Below are 26,343 nucleotides of genomic sequence, written 5' to 3' on the forward strand. Positions count from 1 at the left end.
ATAACCCTGTCTAGAGCCTATTAAAGCTCAGAGGTGTCAAGCTGTGTGCGGAGACGGAGTGGGTGAAGGTGTTTTGTTGTTATGCTGTTGCTTAAGGAATGTTTAGTAATTACCCTTAGTGTGTGATTAGGGGGGTGGAGATCTCATTGTCCCTTTGAATACTGTCACATGCTTGTACTGTATAAAAAGCTGAGAAGAAACCATTAAAGTTGTCATTACATTTGGAACAAGTACAGAGCTACGTGTCTCGTCTTGATTCTGGGCAAATGAAATGGGATCGGTCCTGTCGGTTGGAGTGTCGATAAGCTGTCGTGACTGGGATGGAAGGTCGTAAATGGTGGTGACCATTACAACTATACGCTGGAAAAAGCCGACTTGAGACAATGTAAGAGAACTCCACCCAGCGGACACCGAAGTATTGCATCTATGATCCAAAGGGGTACGAAGCCGTACGCCTGTCGGATCAAACCCAGATGCCGTTGTATCTTGGTTTGAGGATTCAAACTAAAGATACGACGCGGGTAATTTGAAAGTACGCCGGCGATCTGGCCCAATGACTCTATTATATTAGCCTATAACTGAACTATACACCAACAGTTCTATATGTACATCTCAAAAATATTCCAATTGCACACCTTCCTGGAAAACGGCCAATAAGAGAAGAGGGTGCTGAAGCGATCACCAGCTGGGAACTGGAAAAGCAATCATTAGATATGTGCATTCCCGTTCGTACGAATGTTATTTTCGTACGAAAATGTTCATTTTCGTACCCGCAGAATAATGTGTACATACGAAAAAATTAAAGCACCAAAATACGAAAACGACGGGATTACGAATGAGCCGCATAACGAACAACCGCAAATACAAACGAATGATCTGATGAAAATACGACAAAACGAAAATGGCAAAAGAACGAAAATTACATCTATAACAAAAGATTTGCATTCTGTATCCTGTTTGAATCCCCTCTCTGCTCGTATCCTCAGCTGCATGTCCACATGACACCTACAACAAAAGATTTGCACTCTGTATCCTGTTTGAATCCCTTCTCTGTTCGCACCCTCAGTCGTATGCTCACACGACATCCACAACAAAAGACCCGCACCCTGTATTTTGAATTCCTTTTTTCTGTTCGTATTTTGGATTCAACAGAATGCAAATCTTTTGCCACAGATGTCACACGAACACACGACCGAAAACGCCAAAAGAAAAAGGACCCAAAACACAGAATGCAAATCCCTTGCCACAGATGTAATTTTCGTTTTTTTAAATGGGCAGTGAGTGTAGTTAGTAAAGCAGCTTCTCTTTTGTGCTGAGTAGTACAGTAAAGCCAAATAAACTTTTCTGTGGATTTTCATCTGAAGGGAGATCAGTTGGCCAGACTTTTGAACCCAAAAATGGTTTTCTGATGCAGTTTAAAAACGAACAAATTTTCTGAGAACGAACGGAAAACGATCGTTTTTATTTTTGTTGTTAAAAAAATCTGACCAAGTGTATGGGGCTTAACAATCGTTAATATGGATGAGCCGCGTGTTAAAAGTGCCACGAATCCCGCGATATATTTACGAAAGTACAAAATGCCGAAAATCCTTTTTCTGTTCGTATCTTCAGTCGCATGCCCACATGACATCCACAACAAATTGTCATAGATGTCACACGAACACACGACCGAAAACACGAACAGAAAAAGGAATCCAAAACACAGAATGCAAATCATTGACGAAAATTCACAAAAATTATTGTCTAACAAGTAACGAACATGAATTAAACAGAATAACGAACCATCCCGCATGTACGAAAATAAAACGGTAACGAAAATACGAAATGATCGGAATACAAAAAAAACTCGTCGTACGAAAAACGAACGGGAACAAACATGAAAACAGGCGTCTTACGAAAAACGAACGGAAACGAACCTACGGAACGATACGAAACAGAACAAAAAAAAACAAAAAAAAATTCTGTGCACATGTCTAGCAATCATGTATATATATTCGCTAGCACACCGAGGATCATTTAGAAAAACGTCCAAAAATGTTTTAATGCATAGAAACGATCACAAAAAAGCAACGTTTCGAAGTCGCACAGGACCTCTTCGTCCTTGCCTGACGAAGAGGTCCTGTGTGACTTCGAAACGTTGCTTTTTTGTGATCGTTTCTATGCATTAAAAAAATGATCCTCGGTGTGCTGGCGAATATATCTACACTATATGTACATCTGGCCGAAGGGTCATAAAATAATGATTTTCTGGATTCTGTCCTCTGTTCTCATAATGAGAAATAATAATTTTACATGGTGGAATGAGAATGTTCTAAGAAGGATTTACTGTGTTAATTCTTTGGAAAATCTTTATATATACAAAGATATAATAACAAAACAGTAAAGAAAAAAATAGGGGTATTGGCCCCAATCAGACTTCCAGCGGGACAGTAAACAATAGAGATGTGTAAAAAATATATATAAATGTTTAATAGAAAAAGAGAACCACATGCAAAAACTGAGAAACGAGCTGTAATTTCCAAGTAAACGGTATATATGACTTAAAAAGTCGCATATGGAGAAAATGGATATAAGAAGAATGTCTTCCTTTTCAGCCGACAAGCCCAAATGTCAGCTGAAAAGGAAGACATTCTTCTTATATCCATTTTCTCCATATGCGACTTTTGAAGTCATATATACCGTTTACTTGGAAATTACAGCTCATTTCCCCATTTTTGCTTCGTCCAGCATTGCACCTTCTTTGCGTGGCTCGTACTCTCTCCTCTATTGGATGTCTGTGTTGGCTATATGCTAACCAAGAATCAAATTTGTAAGAGTGAGATCCCTTTCTTGCTTCTACAATTACTGTTTTCCTAAATTTGCATCCTGAAGAAGCCCCAAGGTGAAACGCGTTGATGCATTCGGGTTCTCATCTTTTATATGTATTCATATGTATGATTTTTAATTCTTGTATTGCCCTTGTATCCAAAGTCATATATGTGGTTCTCTTTTTCTATTAAACATTTATATATATTTTTTACACATCTCTATTGTTTACTGTGCCGCTGAAAGTCCGATTAGGGCCAATACCCCTATTTTTTTCATTTTCTTTACTGCATTATTTATGAATATTGGCAATGTGAGTGCTATTTGTCTATTTATATAATAACAAAACAGTTGAGGTTTTTGTGTGAAGAAAAGCCATCAGTTACAAGATACAGGGGAAACTGACAAATCCATATCCCCTAGGAGGACTTTTTGATTCCTTTAGTCCAGGGATATGTAATTAGCGGATCTCCAGCTGTTGCAAAACTACAAGTCCCACCATGCCTCTGCCTCTGGGTGTCATGCTTGTGGCTGTCAGTCTTGCTATGCCTCATGGGACTTTTAGTTCTGCAACAGCTGGAGGTTTGCCAATTGCATATCCCTGCAGTTTAGTCACTCCTCACCATAGCCTGTATGTTTATACTCTGTAATAATATACTGAAAAATTGTTAAATGGGGGTCCTATAAAGCCTTCATAAATAGCCCCTCTGTGCAGAATTTTTTTTTTACTCAGTAGAGAAATTATTTACTGTATTTGCTTCCAACTGATGAGTCTGTGCCAGACGGATGTCTAGTTCTCATATATGGTGAATAGAGTTCTGGTAACATGTGGGATCTGCTCACCTGAAAGTTTCCTCCGGTATACGAGGAATCCAATAACAGAAGCGACAATCAGCACTACAGCAACAGCAACAACACCGATAATTATAGGCATATTGTCCTTAGAGTTTGCATTGGGTTCTGAGGGGAAAACACAAACATGACATGTAAGTTCCTAGAATTTTCTCAATGTAGCCCCAGCTTCATCTGATTACATAGGAGCACATTACTTTATTCTCACAGGGTTCCATAAATGAATATTCTACATAAAAATCTACAGGCAGACTTCTTCCTACAACACACATGCCCTGTACACACTACCGGGATTCCGACGGCAAAAAATCCCGTGGGGAAAACCGAGAACCTGCTCTCTACTTTTCCCCCATACACATGTTTGCTTTTCCTATCGGGAAAACTAAGATGAGAGCTTTTCCTCGAGAATCCCGACCGTGTGTATGCTCCATCGAACTTTCTCCCCACAGGAAAACGGCCAAAAAACTGCCATTTTTCGCTGGGAAAAAGTCAGCCGGGAATCCTGACGGGAAAAAAGAGAGCTGGTTCTCTTTTTTTTGCCAGCCGATTCCGGCAGTTTTCCCGTCGGAAAACCCGGTCGTCTGTACGGGGCAACAGAGGGGTGATTTTCTATAAAAAGCAAGACTGATCAAATGGATATTTCACTTTTCCGCAGGTTGAATAACTTACCAGATCTTTATACAGTATATGTTGTTCATGATTACAAAGAGATTCCTGTGCTGTGTTCCCTTCTCCACTGGTGATAACCCCCCCCCCCCCCCAATACCCAACAATCAGGAAAAAGAAACCCAAGCCCTATGGTCAACCACTGCTAGCGGAATAATCAATGATACTCCATAAACAGAGAATCAGCTCCATCTCTATATGTGATTTGAATTTTAACATAGTTATTAGAATGGGACTTTAAAACACTAATGGTGGTCAGTACCAGTTGGTTGGATTTGAGTAACTCAAAGACCATGTAGATGTTGGACTTTCATCAGGTGTAAAATAGATGGACTAGAACACAAGACACCTTGTCAATGTCTGTTGTTGGTGTATTTGTTGTTGGAAAATGTCCAGTAATTATGAGGTACAACAATAAATATCAAAAAACAATAGTAGGGGTAAAACAGCTACTAATGGGATTCTCAGTGTGTCATACTCTGTTGTATGGCTGGAATGTCAAATGAAACAATGGGCTAAATTGAGTGGAAAAGACTTCAAGGAGCCAAATTAAAGTGGTTGCAAACCAGACATGAAATATGAATAATGTATATATCCCTGTATAGTATGTACGTGTCTCAATTAAAGTGATAATATAAGTTTAATAAAAAAAAAATAAATAACAAACATATCATACTTACCTCCACTGTGCAGGTCGTTTTGAACACAGAACATCCTCTTCTGGGGTTCCCCCGGCGGCTCTCTTGGCTCCTCCCCACATCCGATAACCCCCTTAGGAGAGCGCTTCCCAGAGGGGGTTATCTTGCGGGCGCGCTCCCGTGTCCAGCATTTGGCGTCCATAGCCGGACTCGGCACCGCCCCCCTGGTGCCTGCGTCATTGGATTCAATTGACAGCAGCAGGAGCCAATGGCTGCACTGCTATCACTCTATCCAATGAAGAGCCGAAAACCCGTGGAGAGAGCAATGGCAGAATCGTGCCCACGGAAATTCGGGCCTCAGGTAAGTAATATGGGGGGGGCCGGACACTGCAAGGTGTTTTTTTACCTTAATGCGTGAAAAAACACGAAGGTTTGCAACCCCTTTAAGCGCACCAAGTCCCTTCTGACACATTTTCCTGACACCAAAAGAAAAAAAGACGACAGGGGAGGGAGCTTCAGCACACAGCCTATGATTGACAGCCTCAGCTCTGTTCCTGTGTGCTGTGTGAAGGGAGTGTGTCTCTTCCATCCAATCAGCTCTCCAGTGTGTAACTTTAGTTCTTCGCTCCCCCCTTTTATAAAAAGACAGACAAGCTTTATAAATTCGGGACTTTAAACAGATAAGGAGAGGAGAAGATATCAGAAAACAGATACAACTTATGTAGAAGGATTTGTTTCACCTCTGTGTATCACCCAAGGCTAATCTCTTCACTGAGTATATGGAAGGGTTTACAACCACTTTAAATCTACTAACAGTACAGTAATAACATTATGGTAATGATTGCAACTGACAATATTTTGTGTAACTGTAAACTGAAGATCAGCTGAGCTTTGATTCAATTAAAACCCTTAAAGAGTTTGTAAACTGTCCAAAAGCAATTTCAGCACATTGCATCCCTCATAAATAAACCTATTAATCGCTGCCTGTGAAATTCTTCTTACTTGTTTCATCTGCTTGCAATCTGTCTCGTAAAGTTTGATTACATCACTTGTGCATGCGCTTCCCATCCAGTAATTCACGGTACACTCTGTGTGCCATCTCCACATCCACAGCATGCCATGTACGAGAGTTCTGACGTCTACAGGACAGCATTGCAGACTCACGAGACTGGGCATTCATTCCCAGCTTCCTGATTCTCCCCTTATGACTGTGTAACATCACATGGGGAGTAAACCAGGGCACACTACAGACTCCTATAGCGACAATCATCTGCATGGCAGCCAATCAGCTTCTAACTTCAGCTTGTTCAATTAAGCTTTGACAAAAAACCTGGAAGCCGATTGGTTTCTATGCAGAGCTGCGCTCAGACTTTGCAAAATTTTAGTAAATCAACCCCACTGTCTGCCCTAATGAATTCTGGCTTCATGTACAAACTGTAAACTCAGGATGTACGGAGGTGAAATCATCCTGTATAGAGGAGAGTCTCCCGTCATTCTAAGGCTGGACATACATTATTCAATTTTCTTTCCTTCAGTCATGTGATCAGCCACCATCAGTGATCGCATATAAAAACAAACAAACAGGCTACCAGGCTGGTTATACTGAAGTCAATTGATAGATCAACTTCAGTACAACCAGCCTGCCCATAGATGGATCGAAATTCAGCAGGTACCTGCTGAACCAGGCAAATTGAAATCCATCTGGCTTTAGGCTGGGTTCACACTGGTACGACATGACATACGACTGTGGATCCGAATTTGCCCTGCGATTTGAAGTTCGACTTCAATGAACGGGGATCCGACTTTGATTCCGACAATACCAGGCCCGTTGTGTCTGGTATGAATCTTGAGGGGAAACGCCACGTCAAAATAAAAATAAAATACGGTCTGGTATGGAATTTAAGGGGAACCCCCACACCAAAAAAACGTTGTGACCTCAAAATCCATACCAGACATTTATCCGAGCATGCAGCCCGGCAGGTCAGGAAAGGGGGTGGGGATGAGAAAGCACCCCCTCCTGGACCATACCAGGCCACATGCCCTCAACATGGCATGGGCAGTGATGTCACAAGGGGTGTGGGGCCTCTGGATGACATCACCAGGTGGCCATGCCCCATTGCTCTTGCTCTAATGCTAGGGCCGCTGTGTGCCATTACTTATATAAGTAATGGCACACAGCGGCCCTAGCATTAGAGCAAGAGCCATCATCAGGAGAGCATTGGAGGAAGAACAGAGGGAGAAGACAGCGGAGAGAGGAGAACCGACAGAGGGAGAAGACAGTAGAGAGAGGAGAACTGGCAGAGGAAGAAGACATCAGCAGAGAGAGAACTGGCGGCGGAGGAAGTCATCAATGAAGGGAGAAGAAGCCTGCAGACCCCGACAACCAGTGGCCACGGTTGTTGGGAAGATGCCCTTGTCCCCATCAACATGGGTACACGGTGCATGGGTACACAGTGCGGTGGGTGGTACTGCCCCAAAGCACCCACCCCCTCCCCATGTTGAGGGCATGTGGCCTGGTATGGCTGTGGCCTGGTATGGTTCAGAAGGGGGCACTCGCTCGTCCCCACCCCCTTTCCTGTCCCGCCGGACTGCGTGCTCGGATAAGGGTCTGGTATGAATTTTGGTGGGTGACCCAATGCTGTTTTTTTGGCATGGGAGTGCCTATTAAAATCCATACCAGACTAAAGGGTCTGGTATGGTCTTGGAATGGGAACCCTATGCAGTTTAATTTTAAATTTTTGGCGTGAAGTTTTCCCTTCAAGATCATCAGGGCACATGTCACATGCCAAAGTCGTATCAGTTAAGACGATGATCCAAATTTGATCTGAATTTAATGATATTCAATGAGCTGAAGTAGGATCAAAGTCGGACCAAAGTAGTGCAGGAACCTTTTTCAATGTCGGACCGACTTGCATCGGACCAGTTAAGATGGCTCTCATGAGGGGCGTGGCCTGGACATGGCTGAGTGAAGCTGCTTTCTCCTCGAGCTCCCGGCCTTGTCCTCCCCTTTACCGGCCAAAACAGCAGAAAAGTCGGCATGCAATCGACTAAGAAGCGCAGCACTAAAACTAACACCCGGGTGACAAGATCCAACACGCCAGCGAGAGATTTGCACCAATATTTTCAGTACCAGGCTCAGGCTTCTCCGGGGGCCAGAGCGACGGCACCACGAGGCTCAGCAAGAGCCGACCTGGCAGACGCACGAGAGGACGGCGAGTGGCTCCTGTCCCTTGACGAGCCGGAACAGGCACCCGAGCCAGCGACGACCCCGGTCCTACAAATGGATTCCCCGTCCTCCTCCCCGGGGGGCTCCTCGGCGGAGCAAGAGATCCGGGCCTTGCTGAAGGCCCTACCCACGCGGTCAGATATAGAAGCCCTGATTCTAAAACTAGAGGAAACTCACCGCCGCGATTTCCAGGAGGTGAGGGCAGAGGTGTCCACGCTGACGGAGAGGGTGACATCGGGTGAGGTGTCGTTTTCAGCCCTGGAGCAACAGGTGGTGGGCCTAGAACGGGCGAGGGACCAGCACCGAGACGCGGCGATCGCCCTACAGCTCCACCTGGAGGACGTGGAGGACCGAAGTCGCCGCAACAACGTGCGGCTTCGGGGAGTGCCGGAGACGGTAGAGGCAGAAGCCCTGGAGGAGAAGATCCAGGAGCTATTCCGGGAAATTCTGGAAGAACCTACGGCAGTGGTGGAGATCGATAGAGCGCATCGAGTGATGGGCCCCAGACTGGAAGACCCGGATAGGCCACGTGACGTCCTCTGCAGGCTGCTGAGGTACGCCCAAAAGGAGCGAATTGTCCGGGGAGCATGGGAACGCGGCGAGGTGCGCGTTGACGGAGCAACGGTCACAGTTCTGCCAGACCTGTCCAGGGCAACTCTCCGCCGGCGGGCAATGCTGAAGCCAGCGCTGGAACTCGCCAGACAACTGGGCTTCACATACAGGTGGGGCTATCCACTCTCGGTCACGTTCAGGAGGGACGGAAGGGCCTACACGGTGCAATCCCCTGCGGACCTGCCTGGATTGTTCGGATTCCTGGGTGCGGAGCCGATGCAGATCCCGGACTGGCTACAAAAAAGATCGGGACCCTCCAGCTACAGAGTTGCAGCACAGCAGCGCCAGAGACGCCAGGACAGACGACGCCGACGGGTACCGTCCGGAGACGCACTACAGGGGTGACGTGAGTAGGCCTTGCGCCGCAGCCCGCAGTACACGCCACATCCCCGTACCCCCGTTCACGACACACTACCCCTGCCGCCCCTAGGAGCTGCTGGAAGCCCCCCTTGTATAGGCCATGATGCCCTGGCAAGCCGAGATTTCGGAGTACACTGACCCACATCTGCCCCCTCCTTTGCAGGGATGGCTGTAGGCCTCCTACCACACTGGCCCGAGGTATCAGAGAACACCCGCAGGCACAGACTTAGCTGGACAAGCCCACTGCTGCAGCCCATACATTACTCGGCCACGGGGGAGGAGGGTGGAGGTTGGCAATTATCCCCCCCTTCCTTTGGTTTACTGTCGGTGAAGATCTGGGGAGATCCATGTGATACAGGGCCTCGGCCAGCCTGACACTGGCACTCCCTGCTGGTCCGTAGCAACACCGCAGCACATGAGTTTATCGTGCTGACCCTGTGGAGAGTGGGGATTCCCCCCCCCCCCCGTGCCCCAAAGAGAGAGAGGAGACATGGTACCAGACTGTTTTTTGTTATTTGGGGACATGCCATACAGTGGGAGAGATGCGGAACAGAACAGAGGGGGTTTGCAGCGGCCACGTTATAATGCAGAACTAGCCACAAGGCTTATGGGGAAAGAAATGCTGTGTGAGAGGGAGAGAGGGGGCGGGGAGGGGGGTGGATGGTGCGGCTGCTCACTGAACTGGTCTCACGTAATAGTCCTGGCTTACTGTTCAGATACCTGGCGGGGTTCTCTATCCCGGGAGGGAGGAGGGGAGTTAGCACCCCACGCTGGGAGACGTACTATAGGGTCCTTCTGGGTTTAATCTGTTTGAAGAGTCTTATGTCCCTATCTTTAATTGTTCCTCTTGGTTACACCTTAATATTACCTCTCTAAGAATGTTGTGTTGATATTTACACGTGTGCTATACTTGATTGCAATGTGGGCTTTAATCCTAACGACATCGACTACCGGTGGGGGGGGGGGGGCGGGGTACCGGGAGCTTGCTCTGCCGGTCCTGTTCTGCCATCTACCCACCTAGGCCTGCGCTCAATTGCCAGTGACTCACTGGAGAGTGCTTTTAGCTATTTGAGCTATATTAGTATTTCTACTTTGGCCACACGCCCTTGTGTAGGCCTCCTAAATCTTTAAACCCTACTCTCTACCCCGCTATCTCCCCCCCCTATTCCCCTCTACTCTCCCAGTCACACGTAGTGTGAGGACTGGTCCCCCCCCCCTCCCTGACCCCTCCCCCCTTCCCTGACCCCTCCCTAATTATTTGGACCGGGGGGCTCGCCCTCCGGCGACTCGCGATCATGGACAGACTAAAAGTGGTATCTTTGAACGCTAAGGGATTAAACATCCCGGAAAAGAGGAGAATGCTCCTACACGACATGCGCCGCCTGGGAGCGGATGTAATTATGCTTCAGGAGACACACTTTAGGGACCAAAATCTACCCCTACTAAAAAATAGATACTACCCTGTAGTATACCACTCCAACTATACGGAATCCAAGTCCCGGGGGGTCTCCATACTGATTTCGGCCAGAATTCCATGGTCACTCGGGGAAGCTAAATTAGACGAAGCAGGACGCTTTCTTTTTCTGAAGGGCAAAATCGGCCAAACGCAGGTCACCCTCGCGAACTTATACGCCCCCAATGACCATCAAGACACATTCCTGCCCAGACACTTGAGCAAACTGACACGCTTTGCGGAGGGCCGACTAATCATAGGGGGCGACCTTAATATCCCATTGATCCCATCGGAGGACACGTCGACGGGCACTGCCTCAACCTCTAGAGACTCCCGAAAACGGATACATGCGGCGATGCACTCGGCTCAGCTGATCGATACTTGGCGCCTCTTCCACCCTGGAGAGAGGGACTATACCTTTTACTCTAAACCGCATGGCTCCTATTCGCGGATAGATTATTTCCTAGTTCCCCACAGGCAGTTAGATGCAGTCAAGGAGGTAAAGATCGGACACATTACGTGGTCTGACCACGCCCCGATCACATTAGTCTATGCCCTAGCAGAAACCCAGACCACACAGAGACAGACCTGGCGACTGAACGAGAGCCTATTACAAGACTCGGACACCATGGCGGAAGTAGTCAGGGAGGTGGGACACTATTTTGATACGAACACGACACAGGATAGTACTGCAGGTGTGGTGTGGGAAGCCCATAAGGCGGTTGTACGGGGACTCTTGATTAAACATGGTTCCAGGCTGAAGAAAGCAAGAACGGAGCAGTTAAATGCCCTGCTTGCTAAGCTACACATAATGGAGGCCCAACATAAACAGAATCCGACTCCCCAGGTGGGTTCGGACCTGAATATTGTCCGTAAGCAGATCACGGACTTGCTACACTACAAGGCAAAGGCAGCAATGCAGGTGTGCAGGGGGAAAATTTATGAGTCGGGTAACAAATGTGGGAGGATGCTGGCACAGGCGATCCGCAAGCAAAATATGGCATCATATATTCCACATATAGTGGCAAGGGATGGGAAAAAGTTATCATTACCACACCAAATCTCACAAGAATTTAAGTCCTTCTACTCCCATCTCTACAACCTCCCCTCCCCGCAAGCGGACCCAGACCGAGACTGGACATCTGCATACCTAGACAGCTCTGGCATGCCGACATTGACATCAGACATGAGGGAGACAATGGAAGAGCCAATTACCTTGTCAGAAATCCAAGCGGCGCTAAAATCTTCAAAACCAGGCAAGGCCCCAGGCCCGGATGGCCTCACCACGGCTTATTACAAAGCCCTACTCCCGACCCTAGGTAATCGGATGGTTAACCTGTTTAACACGGTGGGTTCAGAGGGCACATTCCATATAGACACCCTGCAGGCACAAATAGCAGTAATTCATAAAGAGGGTAAAGACCCCAGTCAGTGTGGTAGCTACCGCCCCATATCTTTACTAAACACCGACGTAAAAATATTCACGAAACTGATCGCCACTAGATTTCAACAATACCTCCCCGACCTCATACATCTGGATCAAGTGGGCTTTGTCCCAACCAGAGAGGCTAGGGATAATACGACTAAGGTACTAAACTTGTTACATGTGGCAAACAAGACAAAGGTCCCATGCGTTTTTGTAGGTACGGATGCCGAAAAGGCATTCGACCGAGTGAATTGGCAATTCATGTTCTCCACCTTAAAACATGTGGGAGTGGGGCGGAGGATGCTACACTGGATAACGGCGGCATATACGAATCCCACGGCCAGGGTGAGGGCGAGAACAGCACACTGTCGGACCCATTCCCGATTACTAATGGGACTAGGCAGGGATGCCCATTGTCACCCCTCCTGTTCGCTCTGACCCTGGAGCCCTTTCTACAACACGTCAGGCAGAACCCAAATATCTACGGGATTGCGGTGGGGGAAGGTCACTATAAAATTTCAGCCTACGCGGATGACTTGCTGTTCTCCCTGACCAATCCAGCGGTGTCCCTTCCAAATTTGATGCGGGAGTTCGAAGAATATGGCCGGCTGGCCAACCTAAAAATTAACTTTACAAAATCTGAGGCGATGGGAGTGGGGATTCCACAACAGCAACTAAGACGACTTGAACAAGACTTTAAACTGAAATGGACGGACGTAGCATTGACATATCTGGGTACGCGCATCCCGCCGAAACTCTCTGACATCTACAAACTTAATTTCCCCCCCCTACTTAAGACAGTCCAACGGCTACTGAATGAGTGGACCACGGGACTACACTCATGGTTCGGGAGGAACAGCATCCTAAAGATGACTATACTGCCGAAATTTATATACTTACTACAGGCTCTCCCCATTCACATCCCGGCGACATACTTTAAGCAAACGCAGACCGCATTCGGGGAGTTTCTGTGGGCAGGGAGGCGACCCCGGGTGCAGAGAGCAGTACTCTACCTACCCAAACTAAGCGGGGGACTGGCCATGCCAAACATAAAAACGTACTACCAGGCGGCGCAACTTAATCGGCTCATAGACTGGTGCCGTCACAGATCACTCAAACTTTGGCCCCGACTGGAACAGGAACAGAGCGAGGTCCTACTGAGACGCGCCCCGTGGTGCCAAACCCTACAAAGAATAGACGTATACCATCACCCGATAATAGGAAACACTATAAAAATCTGCTCCAGACTGCTGAGACAGGGCCGTCTTGCGTCGGAAAGTTCACCCCTGCGCCCTATTCTGGGCAACCCAGACTTCACGCCCGGTCTTAACGATGCCAGGTTTATCACATTAAGCGAGTCGGGTTATTTCCAGGCCTCACACTTCAGTGAATCGGGCAGATGGAAGACCCTAGCGCAGTTGATGAACAACTCGAGCAGTTTCCGACTGGACTTCCTGAGGGCCGGCCAACTAAGCCACTTTCTCAAGACCATGACACCCCCCCCCCGCGGGCCGTACCCTTACGTCACTGGAGGAGATGTGCGAAGAGACGGAAGCGTTACCTCATGCGCTCTCGTTGCTTCATGCATTACTAGTGGAACCCCCAGAAAGCTATCAACTCCCGAGCCTAGGGAAGTGGGAACAAGACCTGGGAGCCCAATTCACAACTAATAAGAGACAACATATCTTAACATTCACGCACAAATCATCGATCTGCGTTAGAGTCCAGGAGACTAATTACAAGCTTCTGACAAGGTGGTATAGAACGCCAGTTGTGCTGAATAAACTGTTCTCAGACGTATCGGACCTCTGCTGGAGATGCCAGCTAGAGAAGGGGACTCTGATGCACATCTTTTGGTCGTGCCCACGCATTAGGCCATACTGGGAAGAAATCAGGCGAATCACTCAAAAATTCACGGATCGAAGGGTGCCGGATGATCCGGCATACTTTTTGCTCCACGTGACAGACACCCCGGCCCGGATCTATAAAAAATCCATTGTAAGACACTTGCTGGACGCTGCTAAAGCCTGCGTTCCATTGTGCTGGAAGTCACCGCACCCACCGACTGTATCCATGTGGCTGAGGAAGGTGGATGAGATTGGATGGCTAGAAGATTTGGTCCTTTCAAAACAGGATAGAAACGAACAATACTCTCAGACATGGCAGCTCTGGACAATGTTCAAATACTCGGAGGAGGGCCAGGCCCTCAGAGGTGAACATCAGACCCCACAATTAGACTGACTCTCCTGTACCTGCCCCGAAGCCCTCCTGAATGCGAGGCCGGGGCGGCCACTGGAAGTAGAAAGCCAGATGTAACTGGATGTCCATGGTCGCGAGACCCCTCTCTCTTCTTTTTCTCTACCCCCTCCCTCACCCCCGCTTTCCCAGCTAACCCTATATTCTCACCTTGCTGGTCTGCCTACCTGAGCAGTTCCGGCATTCTTCCTTCCTTTTTTCTAACTCATTTCGCTCTTAGAAAACGGAAAAGTTATGGGAGGCTGGGCCACGGTTGCAGACTGTTATGTTTAGGCGATGCCACTTGAATTTATACACATGTACACTGACTACAGTTGTTGTATTGTTATTGATGTGGTTCATGTGGACCAGCCTTGTATGTTGTGTAAATAAAAAATTAAAAAAAAAAAAAAAGATGGCTCTCATAGGGAACCATTGATTTATACACGTAATACAACATGTGCTCCCAATGTAGGAGTGTTTGTCGTACCAGTGTGAACCCAGCCTTGGACACATTGATGTCTGCTACAAATCTATATATATAAAACTCAACGTGTGTGTGTGTGTATGTATGTTCCAGCATCACGTCCAAACGGCTAAAGATATTAACATGAAACTTGGCACACATGTTACTTATATGTCAGCAACAAACATAGGATAGGTGGTTTAACCCTTACCCACCCCCATTTGCCATGGTCAGGGTTTTTCTTTAAAGTCCCATTCAACTCTATGGGAAATACATGTTACTTCATGTTCCAGCATCACGTCCAAACGGCTAAAGATATTAATATGAAACTTGGCACACATGTTACTTATATGTCAGCAACAAACATAGGATAGGTGGTTTAACCCTTACCCACCCCCATTTGCCATGGTCGGGGTTTTCCTTTAAAGTCCCATTCAACTCTATGGGAAATACATGTTACTTCATAACTTCCAAACGGCTGTAGATATTTCGATAACACTTGGTCACATGTTACTTATATGTCCACTTAAACTATAGGATAGTTAATTTATCCCTTAACTACCCCCATTTGTGAGGGTCGGGGTTTTTGTTTAAAGTCCCATGCAAATCAATGGGAAATGTATGTTCCCACATAACTTCTGTACGCCTGGAGATATTTCAATAATACCTGGTACACATATTACTTATATGCCAAATAAAAATATATGACAGTTAAATTAACCCTTACCTACACCCTTATATAAAAGATGCGTATATTTATATTACTATGATTTTCCTCCCCAAAAGGTTAAGATAGGAAGACCGGGTATTCAGCTAGTGATTTATAAAAGTCAGTGGAAATATCATTTGTCATAGGTGATAATAAGCACCAAGGAAATGTAATGCATCATTGTCCATTTATCTCTTAACACTCGTAAACATCAGTTTTGGATGAACCAACTCTTTAAATGTATAGTTGCATGACAAAGAATACGTAGCCCATTGGTGACATTATAGAACAGAAGATGAAATACTCACTAAATGATTAAAGTATCAAGGACAATATATTGATTTTTATTATCAGATAAGGATCATTGATAATTACTACAACACATAGGCCCGGATTCACATACATCGGCGCATATTTATGCCGCGGTAGCGTATCTCTTTTAGGCTACGCCGGCGCAGCGCACAGAGGCAAGCACTGGATTCACAAAGCACTTGCTCCCACTCGCTGTTAAAGATACACTGGGTTTCCTCGGCATAAGCCAGCGTAGGTGGAAGTGGGCGTGAGCCATGCTAATGAGGCGTGACCCCATGCAAATGATGGGCCAAGCGCCATAGAAGTACTTAAAATGAACGGCGCATGCGCTGTCCCATGGCCACATCCCAGTGCGCATGCTCAGAATCACGTCGAAACAACTGCCTAAGATACGTCGAATCACTGCCTACGACGTGAACGTAACCTACGCCTAGTCATATTCACGTACAACGTAAACGACAAAAGATACGATGGCTTGTGTTCCCTGGTCCATACCTTTGCATGAGTTGCGCCTCCTATATGGGGAATAACTTTATGCCGGACGTATGACTTACGCAAACCGCGTTTATTATGTGCCAGGTGCAACTACGTTCGTGAATCGGCGTATCTCCCTCATTTGCATATGTGCATAGAAAATCAATGGGAGCGGCAAATGCGCCCAGCGTAAATATGCGCCCACGATACGACGGCATAGGAAAGTTACGTCGGTCGGATGAAGCCTATTTTCAGGCGTATCTCAGTTTATGGGCACGGCGCATAGATACGACACTTACGCGCATACTTACACTTACGCGGCATATCTGGAGATACGTCGGCGTAAGTGCTTTGTGAATCCGGGCCATAATGCGTAGCTACCGAGTCTGAATGCCATGGGGTTTCTGGAATGACTCAAAAGATTGTAACTGAATCACAAATATCAACAGTTCATTGGCTAGTCATAGAGCTGGAAACATCTGCCCCAAACTCTAAAGCCCCGTACACGCGGTCGGACCTTTGTCCGACCAAAATCACATCGGAATTCCATTGGAGTGAAAGAGAACATGTTCTCTATCTAAACTTCGATAGAATTCATCGGAATTTCCGATGGGGCATACTCACGGTCGGAATGTCCGATGGAAAAAGTCTGTCTGACTTTTTCCATCGGAAATTCAGATTGTGTGTGTACGGGGCAAAATTGTTTTCCACTGAATGCTTTTTCCCTTGGCATACTCATTATCAATTGCTCATTAACACAAACACAGCCTGTTTATAACGTGACATGGACAGTAGAGGTTCTCCATACTCACCCCATATCACACTGAGGGTCTCATCCCCCAGACTGCTGTGGTCCACATGACAGGAGTAAGAGTCTCCCTCCCTTGTTGGCACTTCCACACAGACTCTGATCTGATAGGTGCCATCAGGATGGGGGAGAATTGGAGTCATTTCATATGAAGGAATATGGTCTGTCCCATTCCTCACCCACTTCACTTCCACAGGTCGGGGGTGAAACCCGTACACCAGGCACTGAAGTCTGGTCACATCATCTGACTGACGATGACCCCACACCTTCACCTCTGGGGGCACTGAGAGAGAGAAAGAGAACACAATATATGTGATCTACTGACAAATGTAATCCATGTTCCTCCTGTGAGATGATGTTGGATATATATGATGATCTCCAGAATATAGAAATGAGCCCCCAGTCATTCCCAGTGATAGTAATGTCAGCAGTTCTCTATGTTTTCCAGCTATGGCTCCAAAGTAGCAGAGATTGTTCTGGAGCCCCAGGGCCATTGCCAGAACAATGTCATCTGAAGCCCAGGGCGAACATGTCAAATTGCGCACCCCCCCCCCCCCCCCCCCCAAGATGTATGAGAATTATGTATCAGCCCCTTCCCAGCTCAAATCCTCTCATTTCCCATGTGTCTCCAGCACAAATTTTCCCTCCCTGAAAAATATTCCCTCCTCCAAGTACAAATCCTCTACCTATCACATTTTCCCTCTGAGCACAAATCCCCCCCCCCTCCCCTCCTAGCACAAATTCTCTCCAGTGCCCCATCCTAGCACAAATCCTCCCCAAAATGTCCCCTCCTAGCACAAATAACCCCAATCATCCCTGCTAGCACAAATCAGCCCCCCCACAAAAAAATTATTTCTCTCCCCCACCATATTACCTTTTCTAGCACAATCTTCCCAAACTTCCCCCTCCTAGCACAAATCTTCTTCCCCCAACCCCCCTCCCAACATAAATCCCCTCAAATCACTTCTAGCACACCTCTCCAAATCTCCTCTCCTAGAACAATTCTTATACCATGCCGCCCCCCCGAATCCCCCCTCAAAATACAAATCACCTCCCGCAACATCCTTGTGGTGCCCCCCACCTCACATGACACCACAGTACCCAGGGCAGCCGCCCCTCCTGCCCGCCCCTTGCCTGGCCCATTTATAACACTTGCATTTTAGTAGAGTCTAAAGCCTCATACACACGATCAGATTTCCATCGGACAAATCCGTGGAGGGCGTTGGCCGTGAACTTGTTCTGCATACACACGACAGAAAATTTTCAGCCAACATACACGAAACGACGTTGTTTTTCAGATCTTTAGCACCTACCTTTGGGCAACTTATGCTAATGTTGTCTGATGGTTAGCATTGGTTCGGAGCATTTTTTCTGAAGGACTTGTGTACACACGATCGGATAATTCTACGGAACACATTTGTTGTCGGAAAATTTGAAAGCATGCTATAACACATTTGTTTGTCGGAAATTCCGACAACAATTGTCCGATGGAGCATACAAACAGTAGGATTATCCAACAAAACCCTTCCATCACACAATTGTTGTCGGAAAATCCGAGGCTTAAGACCCCTTTCACATTGAGGAGTTTTTCAGGTGGTACAGCGCTAAAAATAGCGCTGCTATCCCGCCTGAAAAACTCCTTCACTGCAGACTCAATGTGAAAGCCCGAGGGCTTTCACACTGAGGCGATGCGGTGGCGGGAGACAAAAAAATCTCCTGTCAGCAGCATCTTTGGAGCGGTGAGAAGAGCGGCATGTATACCGCTCCTTCATCGCTCCTTCCCATTGAAAACAATGGGAAACCGCGGCAATACCGCCCGCAATGCGCCTCTATAGAGGTGCATTGCGGGCGGTATTAACCCTTTATCGGCCGCTAGCGGGGGTTAATACCGCACCGCTAGCGGCTGATTCCCGCGGCAATCCCGGCGGTATAGCGCCACTATTTTTAGCCGCGTTATTCCGCCACCGCAGCTCCAGCCCCAGTCTGAAAGGGGCCTAAGGCTGCAGGTGGAAGTCTGAGTGTGGATGTCTACAGGAGGCAGATGTGACCTGCGACCAAGCAGTACGAAGCTGAGCAAGTAAGCTCCAGGAGGGAGTTGTGACTTCGGCTCCATTCACACTAATGCGGTTTTTGGTGCATTTTGCAGAAATGCAGGGACATTTTTTTTTTTGAAAACTTAAATTTTATTGAATTTAACATTTTCCAGGCAAAGGAAAAACAAAATAAAGGACAATGAAAGCAAAAGAAAAAATAAAACATAAAAGGACACATAGCATTATAAAGGGGCAGCACTAGGAGGAACAAGCAGAGTTGCCATTGCAACAACTGGATCATAAGACAGGTCAATGCAAGATCCAATCAAGTTAACATAGGGCCAAGTGTCTATATCATCACATAATCCAGCCTGCCACAGTGTGTCTTAGCTAGGGTGACCACGTGTTCCGGATTGCCCGGGACAGTCCCGCATTTTGCAGGTCTGTCCCGGGCACATTCATTCCAGAACAATACAGTGTCCCGGAATGAAACTGACACAGCCACCCCCCATGCCAATCTTATGCCCCCAAAAAATGACGCAACATTACTGCTTTACTCACTGATAGTACTTGTCCTGGCCAGGAATGCCTGGAGGAGCACAATCCTGCCCTCTGCTTGTGATTGGAGAAATCATAAATCCCGCCTCTTGTGTCCAATCACTGTGCTGTGATTCGTTACAGCACAAGCTGATTTTTGGGAAGGGAGGGTGTCCCTGAATCGTAGTTTGGAAATGTGGTCACCCTAGTCTTAGCGACCAAAGGAATATAAAGTATAGTGAGGAAGTAAAGGACAGTCAGTGAAAGCGGAGAAAAGTATAGAAAGAGAGGTGAAGAGTGCAGCAGAAAAAGAGAGGGAAAAGGTCCACCATCCGCCCCGAACCCCCACCCAGCCCGGGACACCCAACCATGCCGCCCCCCCTCCAAAACAGGGGTATCACGCGATTGGGGCCTCCAGCGCATTCCATAGTTCCCATACCTGGTTGTGGGTGTCAAGAGTGTTATTCAGGGAAGCTGTCATGTATTGCATCCTTTTAACGTCCCTGATTCTAGAGTGTAGTTCAAACAGGGAGGGAGGTTCCTTCCTTTTCCATTTCAGGGCCACTAAGCACCGTGCGGCCAGTAAGGACCTGGGCCAGGAGTTTTTTAGAAAATTTTGAAAACGAGGGGGGTGGGAGGCCCAGAAGGAAAAGTTTAGGACAAAACGGCACCGATGAACCAAATATAGAGTGGATTAGGGAATGGACTGTCTGCCAATAGGGCACAATCAAGGAGCAGGTCCAATAGGTATGATAAAGCGTCCCCACCGCGTTAAAGCAGCGCCAGCATCGGCGATCTGCTGAAGGGTAAATAGAGTGGAGCAGGTCTGGGGTTTGGTACCAATGAAACAGAATTTTATACTGGTTCTCTTTATAGAGCATACAGATGGAGCTCTTAGAGGCCTGCGACCATATACGCTGCCAAGCCTGCATGGGTATATCCTCACCCAAGGCCCGCTCCCACTTGCGCATGTAGACATGTCGAGGCCCAGTAGGTGACATGTCCAGTGTCAGGAGCCGGTAGGTGCGCGAGATCATACCTTTGGGGGATGACCCTTCCAAACAGATTCTCTCAAACTCAGTCAAAGGGGAGAATTGAAGATTCGTTACTAGAGACTGAGCAAAATGACGGATTTGTAAATAACTAAAAAAAGCCTGTTTGGGCAAATCAAAAGCCTCTTTCAGGTCTTGGAAAGACCGTAAGGTTCTGGTTCTAGTATCCACCAATTGACTGAAGCGAAATAAGGCCCTATCTCTCCAGAAGTGGGACATCTGCCAAGTCAAGCTGTCTGGGATATTAGGCGTAAATAAAAAAGAGGTGACCAGGGAGGCGGAGGAAGTGAGGGGATATTGCAGTTTGGCGCGCCGCCACAACGTTCGCAATAACACCATAGGTCCTAGAAGTTGTGATGGGCTGAGCGATATGTCGGAACTCCACAGCATGGAGTTAGGGTGAGTGGGCGCTAGCCACAGTTTTTCAATTTGTGTCCATCGATTATAGGCATGGAGGGTACACCAAGAAGCCACAGAGCGCAGCTGGGCGGCTAAGTAGTATTTGGCAACATTAGGGAAAGCAAGGCCACCCTGATCGCGAGGGGCATACAGGACTGACCTAGCTATCCGGTGCCTCTTATAGTTCCCCAAATTTTTTAACAAATCGCCCTTGATAATTCTAAGGTGCGCGGTTGGGACAGGGATGGGGAGCGTTTCAAAAAGATAGAGAAGCCTAGGTAGGATCGCCATCTTAATGGTTGCTAAGCGACCAAATAGGGACAGCTTCAGGTTTTTCCATTTGGCCAGGGATGCCCTAATGGAGGTATATAGTTGGGGAAAATTGGCCTTATATAGAGTGTCATAGGAAGGCGTAAGGTAAACACCAAGGTACTTTAAGGCAGATGTCTTCCAAGCATATTCGAAGGATTGGGAGAGGGCAGACAGTGTCCGGGGTGGTAGATTGAGGCGGAGAGCTTCCGTCTTAGAGTTATTAATTTTGTACCCTGAAAGTGCGCTATAGCGGTCTAACTCTACATGTAAGTTCGGGAGGGAGACTTGAGGTTGTGTAAGGGTGAGCAGGACATCGTCCGCAAACAGGGAAATCTTAAAGTCCCTAGTGCGGACTGGGATGCCTCGAATATTTGGGTTTTGTCTGATGTGTGCTGCTAGGGGCTCAATACATATGGCGTAAAGAAGAGGGGAAAGTGGGCAGCCCTGTCGGGTTCCATAAGAGATAGGGAAAATTGGGGAGGAGGCAGATTGGGTTCTAACTAGTGCCGAAGGGGAGGAGTATAAATGGGCAATAGCTTGTAGGAAGGGGCCCTTCATGCCTACACGCCGGAGGGTCGCAAACAGGAAAGGCCAACCCAGCCTATCAAAGGCCTTTTCCGCATCCAGGCTGAGTAGCAGTGCCTCAGTCCCAGTCCTGTTTGCGACCTCCACCAGGTCAATAACTCGCCTGGTGTTATACCCCGCTTGGCGGAGGGGGATAAACCCAACCTGGTCGTTGTGGATGAGTGACGGCATGAAGTTGTTCAGCCTAGTCGCCAGTAACTTAGTAAAGATTTTTAAGTCTGCGTTGAGGGCAATTGGTCTGTAATTAGAACAGAGGGTATGGTCTTTCCCCGGTTTGGGGATCAACGTGAGGTAGGAGGTCTGCATGTCTCTCGGGATGGGGGAGTTGGTCATGAAAGCGTTAAACAGGGCGGTTATGTGGGGGAGAAGGAGCGGTTGGAAAGTTTTGTAGTAGAGGTACGTTAGACCGTCAGGTCCAGGGGCTTTGTTGTTCGGGAGGGCCTTAATCGTGTCAGTTACTTCCTCTTCAGTGATAGGGGAATTAAGACTGGCTAGGGCGGAAGGGGCGAGAGCAGGGAGATCACAGAGGGACATTTTTTAACACAGGTTCCTATGGAACATGTTCACATCAATGCATTTTTGTGCCTCTGTGTTTTTGGAAAGGGTCGGGGCCTTTTTTTCCCCCTCGCAAAAAGCAGCGTTTTGCATGTAATAAAATTCAATGGACCCGCATCCAAAATGCAAGTACCGTGATTTTGACGCGTTTTTACTGCAATTTTGCCACGATTAGCGTTTTTTTTTTTACCTGTTTATAGCTGGTTATTAAAGGAAATGTAAAAAAATTAAAATTGGCGACTAAAAAAAAACAAAAAAAAAAAAAACGCAAATTGCGGAAAAAATCGCGGTAAAAACGTGTGTCGAAAAACACAGAAACCACTGCAAAAATGCTCAGAAGCGACATGCATAGGTGTGAATCGAGCCTAAGAGTGAGTGAGCCAGGAGGCTGAGATTTCTGTTATACAACGATGGTGGAACCCCCTGTGAGGGGAGATTTTCTGTGACGTTTGTTTTGTTTAAATAAAGTTGGGCTGCCACTCCCCTAAAAACACAGCCTGGAATGACCGGTGTTCCTGAAAATGCATACACCACTAGAGCATAATCACCCCGCATCGTTACACTACACACACACATATACATTCAGTATACGCAGTCACCTCTCTTCTCCAGATCTTCTCTCCCATTGTTGATGTATTTCTTCAGCCATTCTATACAGATATTCTCCACATAATTCTTGTATCTCTCCCCCGATTTCATCTCCGGACTGTTCCATCTCTGTGTGGTGATCTGAGCCTCATTCATGGTCGGGATAAAGATCCCATTCTGTGTGTCCAGATACATGAATTCTCTCCCATCATATCTAATCTGATCATACCCCTCAGTGGTGCCGTCATCTCTCAGCTCACAGCCGTACATCTCCTGTACAATATGGATCCCTGCAGACAGAAGAGGAAGATGGAACCACCGCTATGATCGTTCTTATGTTGCACAGAATCGCCGGCAGGAGAGAAGGATATCTGAATGATGCCTCTAGCTGCAGGCATCATTCAGATATCCCCCCACAAAGCCCAGGACGTCATATGATGTCCACCCGGGATGGTAGATGTCCTTTGTGGACGTCATATGACAATGGGCTGGTATTAAAGTGGTTAAGCATGTATAACATGAATGCGACTTTGGAGGGTATACATTGTAGTCTGTGACAACCAAGTACATGAAAGTCAGAGCAAAGCAGTGCAGGAACCTTTTTTAAGTCACAAATATTTGAATGGATGTCATTGAAAAACATGGGGTGCAACTTGTATGTGATAAAGTGAAGCAGCGCTAAATACTGTGACCAATACTTAAATATAACGTGCTAATATATTGCAATTATAATGAATGAATGAATGAAAAACGTATATAGCGCGGCACATGTGAACCAAATCGCCTCTGGGCGCTTGTTGTTCCTGTCTCCTTTGATATCAAAAGAGATGAGTTTTGATCTTTCTCCTGAAGGCTGAGTGGTTTTCCTCCAACTGAATGCTGGTTGGTAAAGCGTTCCATAGTCTGGGACCTTGGAGCGCAAATCTTCTTTCTCCTTTGGACTTGCAATTGGCTTTTGGTATCTGGAGCAGATTTTGGTTGGTGGATCGCAGAACGCGATTGGGGTTGTGAGCTTTTATTTTTTCGCATAGATATTGCGGGGCCTTCCCATGGATACACTTATGTGTTAGACAGAGTGCTTTAACCTCCCTGGCGGTATGATTCTGTCTGGAATTACGTACTAAAAGCGGTACAATTATTTGCAAGGAAATTTGGCGTTTTATACTGTAGGCCTGTAATTCTTAGGAATAACTCACTTAAATCTGACCAAACAAGAATCTAATAGGCATCCCAGGGTATGACATTTTTTAAAAAACAAAATTATAATATAATAAATAATTATAAATAATTATAACAAATAATAATATAATTCTAATTCTAATAAGTCTGCGTAGTAGCCGCAGCAGATGGTGGGATCCGCTGACCCTATTTGTGCATCCATTGTCATGTAGGTGTCGAAAATGACCCCGAGACTTTTGACTTTGGTGCTAGGGGTGATAGTTTGTCCCAGAATGGGCGGGGGTGTCCAAGTTGTTGCAGGTTTATAAATGGGCATACACATATATATATATATATATCTTATCCCAATGTGCAAAATTGCAATCCAATGACATCAAAAATAGACCCTCAAACAAATATTTAAATATGTAGTCCAATAATAAAATAAAGTGCATCCAAAATTTCAAAAATTAGCAAAAAAAATTGTCTCTTTAACTGCTTCACTACCGCCCGCCGTCAAATGACGGCGAGACGAGTAGCTTCTCCTCATTCTAGGAGGACGTCATATGACGTCCTCGCCTTCCCGAGCCACTAGGCACCCGCTGCGTTACTGGGCACCCGATGCGCGTGCCCGGCGGCCGTGATTTCCGCCGGGGACACGCGATTGCCCAGTAACTAAGCAGGACCGTGGATCTCTGTGTGTAAACACAGAGATCCACATCCTGTTAGGGTGAGGAGACCGATGGTGTGTCCCTTGTACATAGGGACACCGAACTGTCTCCTTCCCTAGTCAGTCCCCTTCCCACACAGTAAGAATCACTCACTAGGGAACACATTAATCCCTTGATCGCCCTCTAGTGTTAACCCCTTCCCTGCCAGTCATATTTATACAGCATCAGTGCATTTTTATAGCACTGATCGCTGTATAAATGTGAATGGTCCCAAAAATGTGCCAAAAGTGTCCGATATGTCCGTCGCAATATTGTAGTCACGATAAAAATCACCGATCGCCTCCATTACTAGTAAAAAATAAATAAATAATAAAAATGCTATAACTCTATCCCCTATTTTGTAGCCGCTATAACTTTTGCGCAAACCAATCAATATACGCTTATTGCTATTTTTTAACCAAAAGTATGAAAAAGAATACATATCGGCCTAAACTGAGAATAAAATTTGTTTAAAAATAAAAAATGGATATTTATTATAGCAAAAAGTAAAAAATATTGTTCTTTTTCAAACTTGTCCCTCTTTTTTTGTTTATAGCACAATTGGGTACAGTGTTGTATGACCGCACAATTGTCATTCAAAGTGTGAGTGCTGAAAAATGGCCTGGGCAGGAAGGAGGTGAAAGTGCCCTGTAGGCAAGTGGCTAAATATGAAAGTGCAAAAAGGTAGAGGGGGGAAAGAGAGGGGAAGGGGAGTGCAGGTGTAGATGAGAAGGTGATAGCCTGTAGATGTCCTTCTATAATCCTTCTAGCCTCTCACTTTAAGCCCTGGTACACATTGATGCTACTTTGAAATCGCGCTACTTCACTTGAAGTAGCGCAATTTCAAAGTAGCAAGGTCAGCGCCTGTTCAAGTGCTACTTCTACTAAACATCTTCGTGGCTTCATACATAGATGTCTATTGATGTCACACCTGAAATGGACAATAAAAACAAAAAAAAAACAACAATCTGCAAAAGTAGTAGTGAAGGGAACTACTTTTGCAAATTGGTGTGGTGCCGAAAAAACGGTGTCTCACCGATTAGAACAGTGCCATTGCCGCCAATAGGCTGCGACTTGTCATGCGATTTGATCTCTCAAATCGAATGACAAATCGCTCCAATGTGAACCCAGGCTTAGGGTAGACCCCAACGGGTCTAGTCATGCATTAACCACTTAAGACCCGGACCAAAATGCAGGTAAAGGACCAGGCACCTTTTTGCGATTCGGCACTGCGTCGCTTTAACTGACAATTGAGCGGTCGTGCGTCGTGGCTCCCAAACAAAATTGGTGTCCTTTTTTTCCCACAAATAAAGCCTTCTTTTGGTGGTATTTGATCACCTCTGCAGTTTTTATTTTTTGCGCTATAAACAAA

The 26,343-nt window shown here is 46.5% G+C and overlaps 1 protein-coding gene across 2 annotated transcripts in view; it reads right to left on the reverse strand.

Annotated features, from left to right (window-relative positions):
* LOC120914292 (saoe class I histocompatibility antigen, A alpha chain-like) overlaps positions 1-26,343 on the reverse strand; it is a 583,050-nt gene that overhangs the window by 538,221 nt on the left and 18,486 nt on the right. Inside the window, exons 3-5 of one of the 2 annotated variants that reach the window (XM_040324922.1) lie at positions 23,115-23,393; positions 17,047-17,325; positions 3,649-3,765 (exon numbers count right to left, since the gene is read on the reverse strand). The exons of the other annotated variant lie outside the window; for it this stretch is intronic. Coding sequence (XP_040180856.1) covers positions 3,649-3,765; positions 17,047-17,325; positions 23,115-23,393 — 675 coding nt within the window. The remainder of the gene's footprint in view (positions 1-3,648; positions 3,766-17,046; positions 17,326-23,114; positions 23,394-26,343) is intronic. 2 annotated transcript variants of the gene reach the window in all.

The sequence above is a fragment of the Rana temporaria genome, chromosome 9 (genome assembly GCF_905171775.1).
Source record: "Rana temporaria chromosome 9, aRanTem1.1, whole genome shotgun sequence".
Taxonomy (NCBI): Eukaryota; Metazoa; Chordata; class Amphibia; order Anura; family Ranidae; genus Rana; species Rana temporaria.